Raw genomic sequence first — 21,623 nt, forward strand, 5'->3', positions numbered from 1 at the left:
GATTGACGCAACGACGGCCAATCGCTGCGGCGCTTTCCTTTGTCACGCCTCGTTCCCACTGTCCACTTAGCGGTGACGTCATCAGTCCCATCCAGTGGCTTCGTTCGCCTTCCAGCCAATTATCGTCGTTATTCCAGTTTCGAGAGGCGGGAGGTCGGAGTCTATAAAGGACCCTGCGAGCTCGCGCTACGCTCAGTCATCTCTCTCTTTTTTATTTAAAAAAACAAAAAACGTGTTTTGGAGGCGGAGTTCTATTCGTGGTGTGACCGAGCAGGACCGCGTGATGGGTGAGTAGTAGGCCGCATGTCGAGGTTTATTGCCTTAGAAGCCAGATTGGCACATTGTGCATGCCGTGCTATGTGCGCTACACAAATGGCTTCCTCACAGTCCACGTTGGAGGCTATCGGGACATTCAATCACACTTCACCCATTAACAAGGTGCGTGCAAACATGGAGCCATAATAGCCAAACTGGTAGGAGCTGCACCCAGCCGCCCCACCACCTTCCTGCGAGTCTGGCCTAGCATGCCTCTCTCCGGTAACTCCATGTGTAGCCGATTAGGGACTAAATTGGGTTAGAAAAAAAAACTCGTTGCTTCCAGCTGCGAATGAATAGACTTCAACGGCCGCTATTGTGTCAGACTCGGGGATAGGCAACCAGCGATGCTCCAGATGGTGTGGACTACGATTCCCTAATGCTCTTAAAGCCATACTGCAGGCAGATAGTCCACAACATCTGGAGTGCTGGATGGTGCCTACCTCGGTTGTAGGTAAAACTTTAATTGACTGCCTGACTTTTTTGAGGTAGTACTGCCAAGTCTTTCCCCATCCCCTTATAATAGTACTATTTAAAGGCGGCCTATACAGAAGGTGCCCCCATAACAGTTGCAGGCATTGTAGTGCAACCACAGCTGGAGGATCATCTACCTATGGGTCCAAGTCCAGTGTCTCTCATCCACGGGTCCTTTCTCGGTTAAAATGTTTTATGGAGGCCTTTGCAGTGTCTGTGATTTTTATTGTCTTTGAAATCAATGCGATAGACCTTATTGCATTCAACAGTTGAGATTAAGCCACATGTTGAGCGCCTATTTTGAAGACCAATGTTGACCAATATCTGCCTCTCTAGCTGTATAGAGGGAGCCCCATGATTCTCAGTCATTATAGCGGACAAGTTGTCCCAGGAAGCCAGCCACACTCTACAACACCTGGAGTGCCAAAATGCTCTTGTTATTGGTGCATACTTCCAAAGCTTGGGCACTTAACTCTGTTAAAGTAGGTTTTGTTGTTGTATATATCATCATTGTACTGCAATCATGCTATCGCAGGCCATGCAGACACCACTATGTAAATCGATATGCATAACTGTTTAAAAACTGATTGAGATCCATTTTGATGTAAGAGCAGATATTGTTTGATATAAATAATACAAATTAGGTGAGATCGAAGCTTTTCAACTTTACCCATCTAATTAACATTTTAAATGCACTGTTAAACCCCCTTCTCTTTTGATACCTGATTAAACATAGATGACTCTAAATTATTAGTCTGTAAATGTTGAGTCTGGTATTATCTGCAAAATATATTCAATCACGAAACGATCATACACAATCTTTTCAGTTCAATTAGTGAAGTACTGCACGTACCTACCTTAACTTGAAAGGTAGAACTTGTCACAAAAATATGTGCATTTTTAAATTTATTTATAAAACACCTACTAATTCCGCGGCGCTTTACAATAGGTGGACTAACAAATAGTTGCATTAAAACAAATCGGGCTTACGGGAACAGAAGGTGGTGAGGGCTCTGCTCAAACCAATTTACATTCTAAGGGGAATAAAAAAAATTACAAGTGGTAAAGAACAAATTGAATACAGCTCAACCTGGTACACTGAAGAAAAAAAGGGAGGTAACCCCTAGTGGAAGTAAGCACAAAAAAGTGAAGATAGTGTACCGGTGTGAAACAGATACTGGGAATGCCTGTAAAAAGGTTAGGAGAATTAGCTGAGATATCAATAGGAGAAGAAATATGAAAACAAAAAAGGATTTAATATATATTATTAAAAATTGCAAAAAATGGCAATCACCAAAAGTGTACCCACACAAACAAAGTAAATAGTGGTAAAAACTAAACTAAATGAAAACCATGGCTTGATAACTAAATGAAAGAAAATACTAAGTTGCACTGTGAACTATGTAAAACACTGGAGCACACGTCTGTGCTCACCAGGAGGTAGTGTTAAATACACAAAAACGTTAGGAGGGGGTGGGGGGCGGAAGGCAGAGAGAGACGAAAAAATATATACTTAGGGAAATATTGAATCGTTGCTAAATATGTAGAGCCTACCTCTGAATACTGAAGCGAAGGCTGAATGGTAGTACAAACTAACAAGATGTATCAAATATATCAAAAAGTGAGATTGCGATAGCATTCATCTCAGGTCAGTTCGTAACAATTACTGACAGTAAGCTTACTAAGGAAAGCACGCTAATATGCTCTGTTCAGATCAGATATAAATATATATCTATCTCAGATAAGGGTAAGATATATTTCATGTAATAGGAAAACTAGGTTGAGTAGGTAAGTTTACAGGGCAGCCTAATTTTTTGTATGGCACTCTTGTAGGAGATAAAGCAAGATTCTTCTGTATGGTATAAGGAGGGAAATCAATTAACTTAAGTGACATATCTCCTTGAATACCTGCGCTGCGTCACTTAGTATCTCAATGCATCTTCTTGAGGAACAATTGCTGTCCACTGAGTTAGTAGTGTCATTTTTGCAGGACCACATCCACAAATTCCTCAGGTGGCTGTCATTGTGGCAGTTGGTAGAGGTAAACTTAAATGTAAAAACTGCATTTTCTCAGGAAAGGTGTTGATTACAATGTTGAGGTTGTAAGGATGCTCTTTTTGCCCTACAACCATTACATTAAGTTGTAGTGTTTTGGGTACCGAGTATCCTTTTAAGAAGTCAAAACAGCAAATTGTTTGACTACTTTGGGTAATCTGGACAGTAGTGGTTACATGCTGTAGTGGTTACATGCTGTAGTGGTTATGTTTTAACTATTCCTTTCCTGCAAAACATTACTGAGGCAGGTTGATTGGACTCTAACACAGTGGTACTTAACTGCTTTTAACTGCTGCACAAAATACATGCCTTGTTGCATTTGAACAGTTTTGGAAATAGTTGCTCCATTGCCCACTCTTTATAGTGTTGGTGTAATCATATGTGCATGTTCTGTGTAAGAGAAGGGTAAATAATGCTTGCCTACCTTTTGTAGATTTTTCCAGGAAACGTAAGCGGAGTCGCTGGAATGATGAAACGCCCGACCAGAAAACCATTATCCCAGGGATGCCTACAGTTATTCCACCAGGGCTCAGCCGTGAGCAGGAAAGAGCTTATATAGGTAATTTCTACAATTTTCTTTTTAATCCCCTAACTTCATTCTAAAACTTTAAAGTTTCAATGCTTATTTGGAGTAGAGAATAACTAAATAAATGTTTGTTTTAACACACCATGTTTGACTTGTTTCCTCAAATGTGAAAGTATTTTTAATTATTTGTTTATTTAATCCTGTGGTTTAGTTAAAATGTTATCAGTTATTTTAAGCCAATTCTAATGCTTTCAGAATGAGAAATTGAAGTGATCACTATTCTGTATTTTTGTAATGTACATTATTGCAGTTATTTGGTTCAATCTTATCTTAATTAGAAGCCAACACCAGACAAAATATTTTATTCCTTAAAGTATAATTAAGTTAAAACCCTTTCAGCCATTTACCTTTCTCCAGCGCTGGGCTCCCTCGGTGCTGGGGTTCTCTCCTCCTCCTGCATTCAAACCGCCCATTACTCAATGCTTTCTGTCTTCTCACTGTGAAGATTAACCCTCAGTGTAAACATAGCAGTTTCTCTGAAACTGCTATGTTTACAGCTGCAGGGTTAAAACTAGAGGGACCTGGCACCCAGACCACTTCATTGAGCTGAAGTTGTCTGGGTGCCTATAGTGGTCCTTTAAACTTAATTTTCATTTGACATTGTCTAATTTCCCAACTGCTGGAACAAGAGTGTTTTTAAAAAAAAATAAAAAAAAATATTAGCCCTCTTTAATCATTCCCTTAGAACAGAATTAGTGTCATACCACTTTATGCTGATGAAGTAGTATCGGTACCATTAGGCTAAAGGAGCTGTCCCTGGTGTTTGGTCAAACAGTTTTCCCAGATGTTTGACCAAATCCAGGGTTTTCTGGGACAATCACAGCCCCTGTAGCTTCTCACTAGGATTGCTATTGCAGATGTTCCCCTTCCAAGTTAAAATATAGATGAAAGTAATATTAATAAAACAACTCTCTGCTTGTTCTCAGCCAGAATTTTTTTTATTTATTTTTTTAAGTATTAAGTCAGCTATCATGTTTCCATACACTGTATTGCTCATTGCTCCTCCCTTTGAATGGTTAAAGACACTCCAAACCCCTAAAACACGTTGGCTTGCTGAAGTGCTTTATTTATGCAGTCATTTTTTTTTTTATTTTACAAAAAGTACAAAATTCAATCCAAAAGAAATGAGTCCCTTAATAATAAAAAAAAGTGTGGATCAGCCTGGTGTGGATCTGGCCTGCAGACAGGCTCAATGCCCTGAGTGAACACTGCATAGTGTGAATGCATGAATTAATATATTTGCTCTGAACTTACACACTGCAATTCTCTGGTATCCCACATCTGAGCATAACCAGGGAACAAACTAAGCACAGAAGACCTAGAAACACCCAATAAAAAAAATGCATAATTAATAACCTGCATGTTTTTATTCAGGGTACATCTAAAACACTATGTGTACTACAGCTTTGTAGTAGTTGTGGTGCCAGCAGTGCATGCCCAGTGTATGTAGCCCAAGTTACCCTTCTTTGTTCTCTAATATGTCTCAGCATAGCAGGATTTTCTACCTTTTCTAATCCTACTCTGACCCAAGTCAATGCACTGTCCAAAGTTGCCATCATCGGCTTCCTATTTGTAGATTTCCACTGATTAGAATAATTACACTCAAAGTGTACTATTAATTTACCATAAAATAGGATTGTATAAATATGCCTGCTGTTGGACTAGGTAATACTGTTGTTTTTTTGGTGTGTATTTTATCTGTTAGAAACACTCCACTAATACACAAGAAGTGTGTATATATATATTTTTTTTCTGCAGGTTTTCTTTGAAGGCATATGGGGAAAAAACCCAGCTTGCCAAAGCCTGCCTTTGTAAGACATTCCCTTTAATCCTGGCACAGACTGAAGTGAAGCTTCTTGATTAAGCTTCAAGTGTACAGAAGACTTTCTTTTCACAAAATTAGCACACAGTTTAACCTTCTGTGTCTACCACTTTCATTAGTTCTATGTAGCCAATGGAAGTGGAAGAAAACCTCCCTTGCAATCTTCAGATCTAGGGATATGTTACAGCAACTTAGTTCTAAAAGTGTCTATTTCTATTGAAAACAGCACTTGTATTAATTTAGAAATAATTAGAATAAATACACAAAGATCATTTTAGCAAGATGAAGTTCTTAGTTTTTACAGTGGTCATTTAAAGAGACACTGTAATTACTATAACAATTTCATCTCTTTGAATTGGCTATAGTGCCCTGGCAATTTCCCTCTTTTTGGTGTTAGACCATTTCCTGCTGTTTAACATTAAATAAGGGTCCCTGGCCACCCACAGTCTGGCCCCTACTGAGGGTGTGGCTAGGGCATAGATTCCTTGTAGAAAATCAATACATCTCTATGAGGATTTTTAAGTGTCTGTAGGAAGAGGGTGGATACACTGAATGTCAGTGCTGCACACTACATCACTGCCCCAGGAAGCACCTCTAGTAGCAATCTGAGTGGCCAGTGGAGGTATCCCTAGTCTGTAATGTAAACACTGTAATTTCTCTGAAATTACAGTGTTTACTGCAAAAGGCCTGAAGGGAATGATTATACTTACCAGAACAAATACAATAAGCTGTATTTGTTCTGGTGACTATAGTGTCTCTTTAAAAAGGGTTACTGTCATGACAATACAACATAATCTTAAATTAGAATATCAAAATTCATCTATACATTGTTCTAGTAAACTGCCAGATTTATCCAAAGACAGCGGTTAATAAACAGTTATGGGAAGCAAGCATGTGCTTCCCAAATAAGGGTATATGGAAGAGGTGTGTCTTAACACCAACTAAAAAAAAAATTGATTTATGGTGTCAGGAGGAGATGAAGTTAATGGAAATAAATTTAAATGAGTTTACCGTATTTTGAGAAGGAGCAAATTATACTATGACATGATTAAAACCAGATGGTAAGAAAACTTCACACATATATTGCAACAGGTTCACTTTAAAGAACATGCCCTTGTGCACTTTGTGGTTACGATTTACTTGATGGCCTCAACATAAGAACTTGTTGTGCAGTTTGCATACAGATCTGCGCAGAGGATTCTTTGACAAAGAGCTGGAGAACACTCCTACAAATGATTCTCCTGCTCTGTCAGATATTCTCCCAGCACACGTTTCTTATTATTATGCACAGTTATAGTAAGTGGTCACCAATGAGCTGGCAGACAAGCTATCAAATTGGCATCATTAGGGAGAATGGCCGTGGTTTGTGAAGTGTCCACAAACAAGCTCAATTGCAACAGAGGGCAGAATCTGGGGTGGTTATTCAAATAGTGTAACACCCATCAGTGCTGAAGTTTAACCAAATAAATAAAACTGCCATAGATGGTCATGTAACCGCTTAAATGGCTCAAAGTGCAGGTGCAATTCTTGTAAACAAACATTGCTAACACTCTACACGTTTACACAGTTAATTAAAAGGAAAAAATGGCAGTAAACTCGTTTTCTGGCATTTGGACCTTATCCTTTCTGTCAACCAATCTGTCCATGGTGTACTATAGTCCAGTCTGATGCTTTGTGTACCTACAATGCATACACAGAAATGACCACTCAATCATAGAGCAGGAACTAAAATGAAGCATGATGTGGGCTAATGGAGTTTGCAAGTGTTGGGGGGGAAGTGGAGCGTTATTAATATGGAAGGCATGAAGCAGTTGTCATTGTTGCATGTATGTCTGGGCAGTGAAGTATTAAATAAGGAATATATGGATTGAAATAAAGAGTGGCTGAATTTTTTAAATTGGCAATTATTTCTACTTTGCACTGGAAGGAAAGACGTATGTGGTGATGGCGGTGTGTTCTTGTGCTGTTGAGTTTAACATGGCTTAAATACGTTTTAACCTAACCTTAGTATCTTACCATAGTAGGTCTTTAAACCATTCCTTCAATCTGTTCAAGACTAGCTGTAGATCTTGATAACCATGGCCAGAACTGGTTAAGTGCAGGATATTTAAAAGTTCCCAAAATATGTTGTTGTTTAATATTTTACAATTAAAGTAGATGGACCACGTCCTATTCCATTTTTCTGGTGTTAGTTACTGTTAATTGTGTTTTCACATTGTAAACTGCAATCTTGTATATCAAGAAACAAAAAAATCAATTTTATACGTAACATTTCTGTTTTTGTAGTGTTATATCTTAGAAGCTTTATGTTTAACCACTGGTTTATGATGTCGGCAAAGTAATGTTGGAATATTTTGTTTCCAGTTAAATTGTAAGGTGTAAAATGTTTAAATATGAGCAGCAATGTAAATCTGCGTTTGCAGTTTATTTTTATTTAGTATAATGCAATGCTCATAAGCAAAGTTTCAGTTATTTACAATTTTGTGTTTTGATTTGTTTTCCAGTAGTTTTGTTTTATTTATTTTCCTTTTTTTTTTTTTTTTTTTTTGGGGCAACAGCAATAAACTATGCTTTTTATTTTAAAGATTTTTTTAAATCTGTTATACATTAATAGTGGTCCTTTGCACCTGAATTATTACAGTTGCATTTTATTTTGAGAAAATTTGTTATTGGCACACCATCACACTCAAACTGTTTCCATTATCATAGAGGCCAAAGAAACATACATAGATTTAAAATGTTTTTAAATCCACTAGTAAGGCAGTGATTGCATGTATTTTTCTATGAACCCTGCAAAGTTAAATGGCTCCAGTGGTTGTTGTGCATGAATTAAGTTAACCCCCCACCCCCACAACATTTTTTTTAAGTTTTTGAAGTATCTCGTCAAAATGAACTAGTTTTAGGTCTGAGGATGTATTACTACCAAGGTAGTATAGAATGGACCAAAATTGTTACTATACAGTTGCCACTAACCCTTTGACATGTTCACCCTTTTTCATAATCAGATTTTAACTTGTTCTCTCTTGGTGATTCAGAATGTTGTGGGTTTAATTCTTTTTTCCTTGTTGGGTTTATAACAACTTTCTCCCGTTCCTTTTTTTTGTTTTCTAACCTGCTTTCTTCCAGTTCAACTGCAAATTGAGGATCTGACTCGCAAGCTTCGCACGGGAGACCTGGGCATCCCCCCTAACCCAGAAGACAGGTTGGGAAACCCCCTCCATTCGCTTGTAAAGCTGACAGTAACGGTTTCACCTTCTCTTGGGTTCTTTAATTTCTATATTTTTGCTTGATGTGGGATTTGTATTAGAATTGAGTGTCAGAAAACTGTTTTTCTTGCTAGTTTTTCATTGGCAATGTTAAGATTTATAAATATTGCCTAAAACAGAGATTGCCAGTATCTGGTTAGGGACATTTAGCTTTTCAGGCACTTAGTGGTTATTGTTGTGCAATGTTTTAAATTGTGCTTTCTTATGGTGAACTAAAACTATATATAGGCTGCCAGAAAAGTATTGTAGTTCTCATCAGATATCTGTATGGATTGTAGTTAGACCTGGCACATAGTCCCAATGTGTTTAGAAGTAGTGTGGAGATGAATACGGATTTCTTCTGTTCTTAAAGGGATTCTCTAGTGCCAGGAAAACAAACCGGTTTTCCTGGCACTGTAGAATATTGGAGTGCCTCCCCCCCCCCCCAATCCCCCTTCAGACACTTGCCTGAATCCAGCGCCGATGTCCCTTGGCACTGGGTCAGGCTCCGCCCACGCTTCTCCCCCGCTGACATCCGCCGGCGGGGGAGACCGAATGGGTGCGCGCATTAGTCCTCCCCATAGGAATGCATTTTTCAGTGCTTTCCTATGGGGATTCTTTCGACGCTGGAGGTCCTCATGCATAGCGCAAAGACGTCTAGCGTTGTTTAGACGACCAAAAGTCGTCTAAGAAGCCGGAAGTCCCTCTAGTGTCTGTCTGTTAGACAGCCACTAGAGGAGTACTTAACCCTGCAAGGTAATTTCAGTTTATAAAAACTGCAATAATTACACTTGCAGGGTTAAGGGTGATGGGCTGAAGTGGGCTGGGTGCCTACAGAGTCCCTTTAGAGCAGGGGTTCTCAACCCAGTCCTCAGGACCCCCTACCAATCCAGGATTTGGGGATTACCTGGGTGTGTTTAAGGTGTTTAGAAAAAGGGGAAAAAACACCTTAGACTCTAAGGTGTTTTTTTTTTTTTTTTTTTAAACACCTTAGACACACCCAGCTAATACCTAAACCCTGAACTGGTAGGGGGTCCTTGAGGACAAGGTTGAGAAACCCTGCTTTAGAGGAACACTATAGGGTCAGGAACACAAACATGTACTAGACAAAGATTTAATTTAAATTTGGTCTTTACAAAGGATATATGTAACCACACAGTATAAACCCGATTTTACTGAAGAAACCCAGAAGTGTTAAGAATACAGGTTTGTATTTCTAACGATTTAGTGCCTTTGTTCTTATGTATTTTCAGATCAACGCCACATGTGCAGCAAAAAATTTAGAAAATTAAAGTTTTACTTGCCCTTTACCGGCGCCTAAGCTCCCAAGGCGCTGCTTAGCTTTATTCCCACATGATTTTGCGGTGGTGATATGGACTATTCCACAATGGTCTGAGTGCTTCAGGGCTGGTTGCACACTTCCATTGAATCAGTGCTTTCTAATGGGAGCTTCTGCATCACATCAGAGCTTTACTCGGTTAGTACATCGTAGGCGTCATTAGAGGAGGATTTAAAGAAACACTGCGCTGCCCAATTATAACCATGTTAATTAGATATACCACCAATGAAAACATGTATACATTTAATCATGCATTATTTCATTGGGGTATGTCTAAAAAAAAAAAAGTGCAAAAGCAGTAGTTCTCTTGTCTGCTGCCTTTGCAATCCCTAGCCCTTTTCCCCAGGCCAGACTCTTATTTTTCTTTCCTTCCTTCCTTCCTTCCTTCCTTTTTTTTTTTTCCTCTTTCTTTAATAAACTTTCATTTTACTTTCTTTTTTTAAACATTTTTTTACAAGCATTATCTGCTGCTTTAAAGTTACATCAGGAATTATTTGTCAAATTACGCCCATAGAAATAAAAAGTAACATACGTAAGTACAACAATACATTAAGAATCGCTGATAATCAATTCCTTTTTAACTTATTTCTTATTAATTATTTCAGCAGATTCTTAAAAAGAAAAACAATCACTAAATAAGCAGACAAAACATTTTGGCATGGAGACCTTTTTCGTTGGGTTATATTTAACTCAGGGATTGTTTAGATTGTTCAATTTACATAATGACACTATATTCTCCATATTAATTTTCCTAGTTGTGTTTAGCCAACCAGTTTTCCCATATTTTCTTATGTAAAAAAAATCTGTCTTGCTAAATAATACCCTTTTTCCTTTTAAGCACTGGTTAGTTATCTGACTTTCCATCACTGTTCAATCACAGACTTTCCAATGCAGTTTAATGATGCATCTTTGCAGTTGCCTTCCTCTTGAGTTAAAGGACCATTATAGTGCCAGGAAAACAAAATAGATTTTCACAGTGAGAATCGCGGAAGCGCCTCTAGCAGCTGTCAGTGAGACAGCCACTAGACGCTGGTTTAATCCTCAGTGAAACATAACACTAGAGGGACCTGGCACCCAGACCACTTCAGTGAGCTGAAGTGGTCTGGGTGCCTATAGTGGTTCTTTAAACACCATTGAGCTAACCAAACCGGAAAGTAGAAAGTGGCAGTTTCTATTGGAATATGTACCTGTAAAATGAAAAGAAGAGAAACACTCCTCACATATAAAGCATTTCAGATAGCTGAAGTGCTTTAGGTGTCTGCAGTGTCCCTTTAACCCAGCAATGTAAGCGTTGCATTTTTGTTATAACTGCAGTTGTTTTACATTGCAGGGTTAAAAGGAGGTGAACTTCATTTAGTTGAAGTGTCCAGAGTGACTTTAGTAGTCATTTAAATTTTGGCTGCACATACAAACTCAAAGCAACATGACCACTTCAATTCACGGACGTGGTTCTGGGTCTTGCTGTAACACTTTAATGACTCAAAACTTTGTTTTTTAAATTCAACATAGTGTTCACTTTCTCATACAGAAAGGTACATGCATCATATGCTGCAAGTAATTTCTTAGTTGCAGCAGAAAGTGCTTGAAGTGATGTAGAGAATTATTTAAATCTAATTTGATAAACATGTTTTTGCTAAATTGCTTGTTTTGTCTATTTGGTGATTTTTTTTTTTTTTTTAAAGTTGTAAATGTTAAAATTTATAAAGTTTATCCTGCTAAGGTTCCCTTTGTAGGTTAAATCTGAGGAAAGCTAGTTTGTTTATTACTTCAGTTGATCAGAAACAGGCATGCTCAAGGTGATTCTAGCATCCTTTTTGGTATTTAGCCTGTCTGGGGAAATAGATGAAAACTTGCAATGTTTTCTGATCACTCAATTCTAGTTCTAAAACCACAGCTAACCATTTACTTGTGAGTCTTTATAAATAGTTTGTTGCTGAATGTTCGCCTTGGATTTTGCAAAGTTTTTGGTTTGAATAAAATTTTTGTAACTTAATTTATTTGCAGAATCCAATGTGACCACTTGGCCAAAGTTTTGGGTTTATTCCATATGCACTGTATATTAGTCTATTTGGGGGTTTCTAAACTGCATTGCATAAAGGCAGAGAGTGCTGGTTCAAATGTTTTCTTCCTGATTTTAAAACAGGTTCAGCCTTGTGCCTTATTGAGCAGATAGTTAAAACCTGTTCTATACTGAGAGTTTAGCAATGCAGAATTTTGATCTTCACTTGTCAAGACAGGTTGCTAGATCATTCTTTTGCTCAAGTGTGTGTGTTTTTTTTTTTCGCTTAGGTGAAATCACCTAGTTACCTTAATGCCAACCATACATGTGCATATTTAATGTTTGTGGATGATGAAACAGAGATGCAAGTCTAGAGTAGATTCTATATACACTAGTTATTTTAAACCTATTGTGAAGGCAGTAAAAATATAAATTCTATTTTTACTGCCATTTACTTTTCATACTGTTGCTGTGATAAATAGGATTTGTGATTATGCTAGTTTACTAATATTGTTTGCCTGTGTTTTCAAAATATTGCAGTTGTTTACTATATAAATGTGTATTTGTCTGCAGCTTTATATAGAAACATACAATTATCTTAGAGTAGCGTATATTTAATGCATACCACTTATGGTTTGCACTCTTGTGATAACTTGGGCATGTACATTTCCCTTAAACATTTGCAGCTGTTCCATTATATTAGCATGCCTTTATAATGTTTCAGAAACCCAGAGCTGTATTAAGAGAAGTTACGATATCAGCGTTTTACAATCTTAATCTAATTAATAATCTTCCATGTGATAGCATTAATACATTTTTGGGTTCTATATGCGAACACATGTAAAAATAGTGATTTACTACAAAACTCATCTATAGGGTACATTCTCAGTTGCTAGTGGGCTGGGACCTTAACAATCCAGTTTCTTTCAAATGTGTCAGCAGCCATTTTGTTTGACTCAATCATATTTGGAGCGTCAAAAGGCGCTTAAATTGCCGTTTCAGTTTGATTCTTATATCCCTAACCTAATCCTTTTTTCTGTGCTCCTTATGTGTCATTAACCATTATTTGTTGGAGAAAATTCAGGTTTGAAAAGGTAACCCATTTACCTTTCTAATGGTTAATAACCTTTGCACCTTTTTAAACAGGTTTAAGCCACTGGGCCCCTTTAAAAAGGTTTATCAGCAGAAGTGTATTAATAACCCTAATCTTTGTTTTTTGTTTTTCCCAAGCAGTCCTCATATTAAATGAACTTTCAGCCGCGTATTCAGCCGCGTAACTTTTTGCAGCGTTAACCAGCTGATTTTCTCTTTAATAGCAAATGAGTTTTTATTTTTGCCCAACTCTTACTATGTCCGTGTTCCCTCTTCATCATATATTTCAAACTTGTGTGGTAGAATTGCACACAGAGTCTGCCTGAAGGATTTTCTAATCTGATCATATAATCCACCTGGCATTATTAATAATGGAGGCAATAAACAGGAACTTGTTTTATTCTTGCATGAAAGGCATACTATAGGCATACAAAAACAAACTTAATTATGCAGTTTAGGTGTATAGATAATGTCACACCAGTCTCACTGCTCATTTCTCTATTTAAAGAGTTAAATCTCTTATGTTTCTGTCCATTTAGCCCTAGCCACACCTCGCCTGGCTGTGACTCTCACAGCCTGCATGACAATAATGTCTTCATTTTCAATTGGAGGTGTAGAAATGTTTATCTCCTGCTCTTTGAATTGAACTATAATCACACACAGGAGGCTACTGCAGGATCTAGAAGCTATCAACGGAGTATGAGATACAAAACTCTAAATTAAAGAGAATATGCTATAAATGAAGTTTAAACATTAGATGTCACTTCACAAGAAGTGTTTAGTAAGGCTGTGCAAGTTACATGCAGGAAGGTGTGGCTAGGGCTGCATTAACAAAGTGATTTAACGCCTAAATGGCAGAGTTGAACAGTGAGACTGCAGGGGCATGATCTGTACACTAGAACTGCTTCATTAAGCTAAAGCTGTTTTGATGCCTATAGTATCCCTTTAAGGATAATGTTAAAAATAAACAGACTTACGTTAATTCTGGGAGTTTCCTGCAGAGTGGGGAATTGTCTTAAAGTAGTGCTTGACAGAACTTAGTTGCAGTGGCTCCTGAAACTTGCTGGTGGTGGAGTCTTTTAAATAGAACCAGATGTATGTATACCTCTTCCCTGCTTTAAAATAAATGATCCTAAATAGGTCTGTCTGACACGTGTCAACTGCCATTTGGTTTCCATAAGTAAAAATCTATGTCCTTACATAGCTTAGAAAATACATATTCCTTTTATACAAAAGATTTAATGCTTAAATGTTAATTATTTTTAATTTGGCAGTATGATTGTGCAGGCAATCTTTTTAGATAGGTGCGTTCATTGGTGATGCTGTGCACCATTTACAGGTGTAGAAAAATAAACAAATGTAGTTTTAAATGATGAATGTGACTAAAGAATAACGTACCATTCTTTTTAACGGCATTGTGCTAAATTAGCTTCCCCAGTTACACGCTGCAAAGACAGTGACCTGTTTAGTTATAGGTTCTAATGATTACATTCTGGCCGACACAGAACATTTCTCAACAGATGCGCAAGAGAACATGCCAATTCAACATGTTATGTTTCTTCAAATTTACAACTTTGTTACCTTATTTATATGCAATATTCCATATAAAAGCTTTTTTTAACAGTGTACATCGACTTTAATTAATCTTTGCTTCCTTGCAAAAGTTCTGATGTTACTGACTCTCCTTCACACAGGTCTCCATCTCCAGAACCCATATACAACAGCGAGGGTAAACGTCTTAACACACGGGAATTCAGGACGCGCAAGAAACTGGAAGAGGAGCGCCATAACCTAATAACAGAAATGGTGGGATTGAATCCAGACTTCAAGCCACCTGCTGACTACAAGTAATGTCTAGTAATGTAAAACGTATTTTGACAAATGAGAAACACTCAGATGTACAAATATTTGTGTATTTAAAAACTGCAAAGTTACCAATGTGAAATAGAAGCAAACTATTTATCAGTTTCAAATCTGAATCAGAGTTGCATCAATTAATGGTACAATCAAACATGTGATATGCTTATTGTTTACTGGAGTAATCAAGATTTTTGGTTGTCTTATTTTAGATTTGCATATCAAATTTCACTACAATTGTGAATAGTCTGTTTGGCTACTGTCTGGCTTTTTTTGCATAACTACCAATGGGAGAGAACCCCAGTAAAAAAATGAAATTTCTAACAGTTAATCACTGAAATTTGTAGACTAAACATGAATAAAATCTTAAACCGCCACATAATTGCAAAGGCCGAACAAATACTAGAACTTAAATATATTCTTAAAAGGACACTATAGTCACCTAAATTACTTTAGCTAAATAAAGCAGTTTTAGTGTATAGATCATTCCCCTGCAATTTCACTGGTCAATTCACTGTCATTTAGGAGTTAAATCACTTTGTTTCTGTTTATGCAGCCCTAGCCACACCTCCCCTGGCTATGATTGACAGAGCCTGCATGAAAAAAAACGGGTTTCACTTTCAAACAGATGTAATTTACCTTAAATAATTGTATCTCAATGTCTAAATTGAACTTTAATCACATACAGGAGGCTCTTTCAGGGTCTAGCAAGCTATTAACATAGCAGGGGATAAGAAAATCTTAATAGAACAGAACTTGCAATAAAGAGAGCCTAAATAGGGCTCTCTTTACAGGGTGCAGGGAGGTGTGACTAGGGTTAATAAACAAAGGGATTTAACTCGTAAATGGCAGAGGGTTGAGCAGTGAGGCTGCAGGGGCATGTTCTATACACCAAAACTGCTTCATTAAGCTAAAGTAGTTCAGGTGACTATAGTGTCCCTTTAAAAATAAAAGCTAATGAGCTTTGGAAAGGCACCGTGTTCCTGCTATATAACACTGGAATAGCATTATTTAAGTTGAAGGAAAGAGTAAAGATGACTTCTGATAGTGACAGTTCCTCACTAATAAATGAAAAACATGCATATTCGGCACTATGTGCAAGGTAATAGAAGTCATTTGGAGGTTGCATTAGCTTATGTTTGCAATCATTCAAGTTTTAAGACTTGTAAATTAAATTGAACTGTCTGTTCATTTTGGCTGGATGTCTCAGATACTTGGTGTTGAACCGAATAATAACAAAAGTGTAAATTAGCAATATAACTGTAAATGGTATTTTGGTGCTTTCCTAATTACTTGAAGCGTATGTATGTATGTATACACAATATATGATATAAAGTGTAATACTGTAACAATGGTGAGAGATATGTATCATAAATGCACACATTAAATTATGTAATTCTGTAATACCTTTTTTTTCCAGACCACCAGCTACTCGTGTCAGCGATAAGGTCATGATACCGCAAGACGAGTACCCAGAGATTAACTTTGTTGGTTTACTTATTGGACCGAGGTATGGAAGTTGTATTTGCTCTAAATAAAATGGAAATCTATCTTAAAGAAATATGATAGGATCAGAAATAAACGTATATTCCATACCCTATAGTGTTAAATGCACTATTTAGCTGTCTGACCTTCTTTTACCCTCATATTTTTTATTCCTTTATTCATGCGCTCTGTGGGCCTGCTGATGCTGGCCCTGATCAATCTCCTTGGCTAAGATCATCAGAATTAATGATCTCGGCCAGTCTAGTACCAATCAACATCTTCTCATAAAGATGCATTGACTCACTGCATCTCTGAGTAAAGTTCAGTGCTTCCATGCAGAGCGTGGAGACGCTGTACGGCCCTAGAAGTACCTATAGTGGTTGTCTGACTGCCACTGGAGGTTTCCCTAGGGAGCCATGTAAACGCTGCCTTATCTTTGAAAAGGCAGTGTTTACAGCAAAAATCCTACATGGATACTCGCCAGAACTACATTAAGCTATAATTCAGGTGACTAGTGTCCCTTTAATTTATATGCTTAGGATATGGCTTGTATTTTGTATGTTTATAGAGTCACTCTTTGGTTTAATTATTTCAAGATGTTGGATATAAGGTTTTTCTTGTGTTTAATGTGAATCATAAGCTTTCTTACTCAGTGAGGCCATTAAACAATCATCTGTTCTTTGCAGAGGAAACACACTAAAGAATATTGAGAAAGAATGTAATGCAAAAATTATGATCAGAGGCAAAGGCTCAGTGAAGGAGGGAAAGGTGGGTCGGAAGGATGGGCAAATGCTTCCTGGTGAAGATGAGCCACTACATGCCTTGGTAACAGCCAATACCATGGAAAATGTCAAGAAAGCAGTAGACCAGGTAATTGCCAAACCTTTTTTTGTTCACACTTGCGTTAAGTATATTATTGCATTCTGTTTATCAGGCTTTCTTCTGCACTACTTTGTGACTCAAATTTGCTCTTCAAATGTATTGATCGCTGTACCAGACAAACTTGACACAGGTAGTAGGAAAAACCATCTGTAGCTAAGAAATCCAGGCCCATAAAAGTAATGTGTTTATACTTTTTCTATTTCTAGATCCGTAATATCCTGAAACAAGGTATAGAGACACCTGAAGATCAGAATGACTTGCGTAAAATGCAGCTTCGTGAATTGGCGAGACTCAATGGAACGTTAAGAGAGGATGATAACAGGTTGGCTAATTTATGGGTATCATTGTAAAGAATCACCCATACCCTCATTTCCAGTTTAACCCCTTAAGGACCAAACTTCTGGAATAAAAGGGAATCATGACATGTCACACATGTCATGTGTCCTTAAGGGGTTAATGCTGTATCTTTTGTTTTTAGAATCCTGCGTCCATGGCAGAGCACCGAAACGCGAAGTATCACCAACAACACCCTGTGCACAAAATGTGGAGGTGCGGGGCACATTGCATCCGACTGCAAGTTTAACAGGTAACATTTCTGTCAAGCAAATTGTTCTAAGTATTTGTAATTCTGTATTCACTAGTTTTACACGGTTAGTAAATGTACTCAAATCTGAATCCTTACCATCAGTAATTTTGAGTATTGAATGGCGGAGAGAAAATTGTGTGGACAATGATTTTGATTAGTCAGGACAACTTTCTCTGTACTTAATGACTGTATGTTGATTATGCCTATTGAGTGCATGTATAATTTTAAACATATTGGTGTGCCTGTCATTTGACTTTTTTTTTTTGCATAAATGTTTATTTTCAGTGTTCCTGTACGTCCGGGAGAACCACAATCTGCGCAGGACAAAGCAAGGATGGATAAAGAATACCTGTCACTAATGGCCGAATTAGGAGAGGCCCCTGTCCCAACATCCATGGGACCAACCAGTACTCAATCCCATAATTCCATGCAAGGAGCACCACGGCCCACTGGGATGACAGGAAGCCAACCTCTTATGGTAAGCAAGAAACTACCCTATTGTACTTTTCAAGTGTTCCACTAATATTAACCTGTTCACCAATTGCTGTATTTGGGTGACTTCACGTAAGTGCAACTCTTGCTGAATGCAAGACTAAAGCTTATTATAACATGCTACTAAACTATTTTCTCTTATGCTTTTATGGCTTGTTTCCTCGAACAAGGAATGCTACATAATGAACATACCACTTATTTTACATATTCCCTGATTTATTCATTGAAACACGTTCTAATTAACTTGATTTCTACTGTAAGCTATTTATATGTAAACATTCCCTAACCTAATATATGCATAATCCTACCCAAGTATACAATATTTAGTATACCTGAAAAGATCTACTAAGGCAATCCATAAACACTCTGGCTGTTCAGCTGTAAAATCTCTAATAAGCTCTTGATGAGTAATATAACTTAATGTGTGCTGTAACTAACATGTATTCGAGTATTCTGATTCATCTGTAGTCATTTTCCTGGAAATGTAACTTGCAAAATGTGATTAGTGTCTATTGGGGCAACAAGAAATTCTTTGCCTGTTTAAACTTAAATTTTCAATGTATCCTTTACTTATAGAACAGACCTCCATGGATGGCCTCAGATCGACCGTACCCATCAATCCATGGAGCCCCTCACTCTTTCCCTCATCCCATGGGTGCTGCCGGGAATGGTCCTCCTCTCCAGCACAATCACAATCCACAACACCATTGGATGCAGCCTCACCCTGGAACTCATCATCCTAGTCCTCATATGGGTAAGTTAAATGGACAGTTTAGGTTGCTTACCGCACCATAACTGCACCTAAATGAAATTTTTATGGTGCCAGGAAGCTGCCAGGCACACTTATATTCAGTGTTAAACCCCCCCCCCCCCCCCCAGGTGACCTCTGTGAGCAGTCAACTGATGTGCTCAGCTAATCAGTGACACCCCAGTCACAAACCTGGCTTGCAAAAGGTAAGTTTTATTGCTAGCCAGTTTTGTGAATGGGGAGTGGAGACCGGTTCTGTAGGAATCTTTGGGGTTAAACCTTTCAAGAGTGGTTTAACCCCTGAAGGTGAGTGCGCCGTCATTTAGATGAAGTTCTTTTGGTGCCTGGAGTGCCACTTTAAGTGCAATGTTTCCAGCTGTCTTGGACACACATGTTTCATTTGGTGCCAATGTTTTTTTCTTAAAGGTCTCTTGCACTCTCACCCTATGGGTCTGATGCCGCCACCTCCACCACCACCTCCAAGTGGTCCTGCACCACCACCTCCACCATCTGCTCCCTCCTTACCTCCATGGCAGCAACAGCAGGCCACAGGTGCACCACAACCAGGTGGTCACCTTCCTTGGCAGCAGAGTAAGTAACATTTTTTTTTTCAAACAGTTGGGATGGGAAAAGATGTGCTGTTTGCACAACCTCTTCAGAGAAGGCCAGATGACTTCTTACCAGGTTCCATTGCCATATGATGTAAATGAGATGGCTTTGTTTGAATCTTTGAAGTGGTGTTGGATAAAATCTGCAAAATTCCTTGTTTTTCATCTCCTCTCAGCTTTTCCTATTTCCCCTCTGATTTGCCTCCCACATGTCAAGAGCCTGGAAGCTCTTCAAGGAGCTTCTGTTAACTCCCTTGAGCCGAGATCTGCAGTGTAGAATTAACTCACTGGCTAATATCATTAACTAAATGTTCTCAGCCAATATTTGCTAATGGCGTGAGTAGCCGTGGTTATGGTCTTTAGCATGTTCCTTTAAAAGTAGGTCAATATACTTAATGTACAGCTTAACTTTTTTTCCCATACTTGTGACGTAGTTCATGTCCTGTATTGTATTATAAAGTCCTAGAATACTTATCTTGCTTCTCATCTTCTCTCCATATACTTAGTGTTATTCACTAAACATCATATTTTTCCATAATTATGACCACATTGACAATTTGCAGACTTGCAGTCAGGATTCAGTAAATTCTACCTATGGTGTAAAATTTGTTTGGAAGCATTCAGGAAATCTGTAATATCTGCATCTGAATGTAAAGCACATGACATGAAGGTTCATTAGTGACTGCATGGTGGCTAAAGGCTATACTATACTTTCACTTTTGTATTCTCTTGCCCGGCCTCCCCAATGGACGACAAGTAATGGAACCTAATATTGCAAATGGGGAAGGGGGGAGATCCTAGTGTGTTCTGTCCAGCGGGCTGGGGCCCTAAATACTTATAAAATTAAGGGTCATAAATCCCCACCCATTGCAGGTGGGGACATATGGATGTTTAGAATTTCCATTTTATGAGTATGGTGGTCTTATTGACCCACTTAAGATTTATTTAGTTTTATTTTTTACTTTTTTTTTTTTTTTATGGGAAGATTGGCTAGCTAGCAAGTGCTGTCCAGTCAGCACATAAGTAACCCGCATGCATATAATATAACTAATCTGACACTTCCCTGTTGCTGTAACATTATGTATATATTTGCTAGCACAATGTATATTGTTCCTTTACTTGGTACACCTACTGGTTTGCTCATTGCATAAGTGGCATGTAGGCTCTGCACTAGAAAAGCAGATGCAGTTTCAATTTCTTGTTAAGTTGTCTTCTGTTAAACTTCCAAGCTTTCCAATACAGAAATCTTGCTTTCCGTGACAGAAATCTCAATATGCATTCTGTTCTACTTTGCATCCTCTGTATCATTCAGTAATATGCATTCTAGATGACAACTATGTTTTCTCCCCAGGCTCGGCAGCGACAGGCTCTGGTTCGGCTTCTCTCCCTCCATGGCAGCAACAGCAAGGCATAGGCACAACTTCATCCAGCACCTCCATGCAGACAACAGTTTCCCTTGTGCCACCACCCCCTGGAGTCCAACCCCCATTGCCTCCTAGTGCTCCACCACCACCTCCTCCGCCTCCTCCTGGAACATCTGGCCTACTTTATGCCCCTCCACCACCACCACCACCCCCCCTTGACCATTCTAACTTCGTCACTATGATGGGCATGGGTGTTCCAGGAATACCTCCATTCTCAATGCCACCTGCCCCGCCACCACCACCACCCCAAAACTGAAGATAATCATCCATCCAATTTAATGTCAGTTATGCACTTGATTTCAAAATGTATGTATTAAGTCATTTCTGTAATGAAGGACTCTACCTCCTTCCTGTCTTGGAACTGATGATAGCAGTGTTTATCCACCCTTCTGATGTGGTTCTCCTATTTTTTTTTAAATACATCTACATCTTACAAATTTCATTGAATTAATGAATGTGTGAATTGTCTCCCTTTCGATCTATATGCAACGGTAATATTGTGCTTCAAAAGTGTTATTTTTCAGATAAAAGCCAACAGTGTTTTCCTTTTCCTATTCTAAATTAGTGGGAAGCATAAAAGTGCCCCTTAATATGTTTGATTTGTAATGAATTAA

General features: G+C 38.2%; 1 protein-coding gene across 2 annotated transcripts; it reads left to right on the forward strand.

Moving 5' to 3' along the window:
* Positions 1-155: 155 nt before the first annotated feature.
* SF1 (splicing factor 1) lies at positions 156-21,460 on the forward strand. Of its 2 annotated transcripts, XM_063437808.1 has the most exons (12): positions 156-287; positions 3,278-3,403; positions 8,379-8,454; positions 14,622-14,774; positions 16,205-16,294; positions 16,956-17,139; positions 17,358-17,473; positions 17,630-17,737; positions 18,023-18,215; positions 18,806-18,983; positions 19,404-19,568; positions 20,937-21,460. In XM_063437808.1, exons 1-12 carry the CDS (start codon positions 284-286, stop codon positions 21,263-21,265), a joined length of 1,722 nt encoding a protein of 573 aa, XP_063293878.1. In that variant the 5' UTR covers positions 156-283; the 3' UTR covers positions 21,266-21,460. The 2 variants fall into 2 exon arrangements, with proteins under 2 accessions (XP_063293878.1, XP_063293879.1); XM_063437809.1 differs by lacking the exons at positions 156-287; positions 8,379-8,454 and having other exon boundaries at positions 3,317-3,403.
* Positions 21,461-21,623: the final 163 nt, after the last annotated feature.

The sequence above is a fragment of the Pelobates fuscus genome, chromosome 12 (genome assembly GCF_036172605.1).
Source record: "Pelobates fuscus isolate aPelFus1 chromosome 12, aPelFus1.pri, whole genome shotgun sequence".
Classification (NCBI taxonomy): domain Eukaryota; kingdom Metazoa; phylum Chordata; class Amphibia; order Anura; family Pelobatidae; genus Pelobates; species Pelobates fuscus.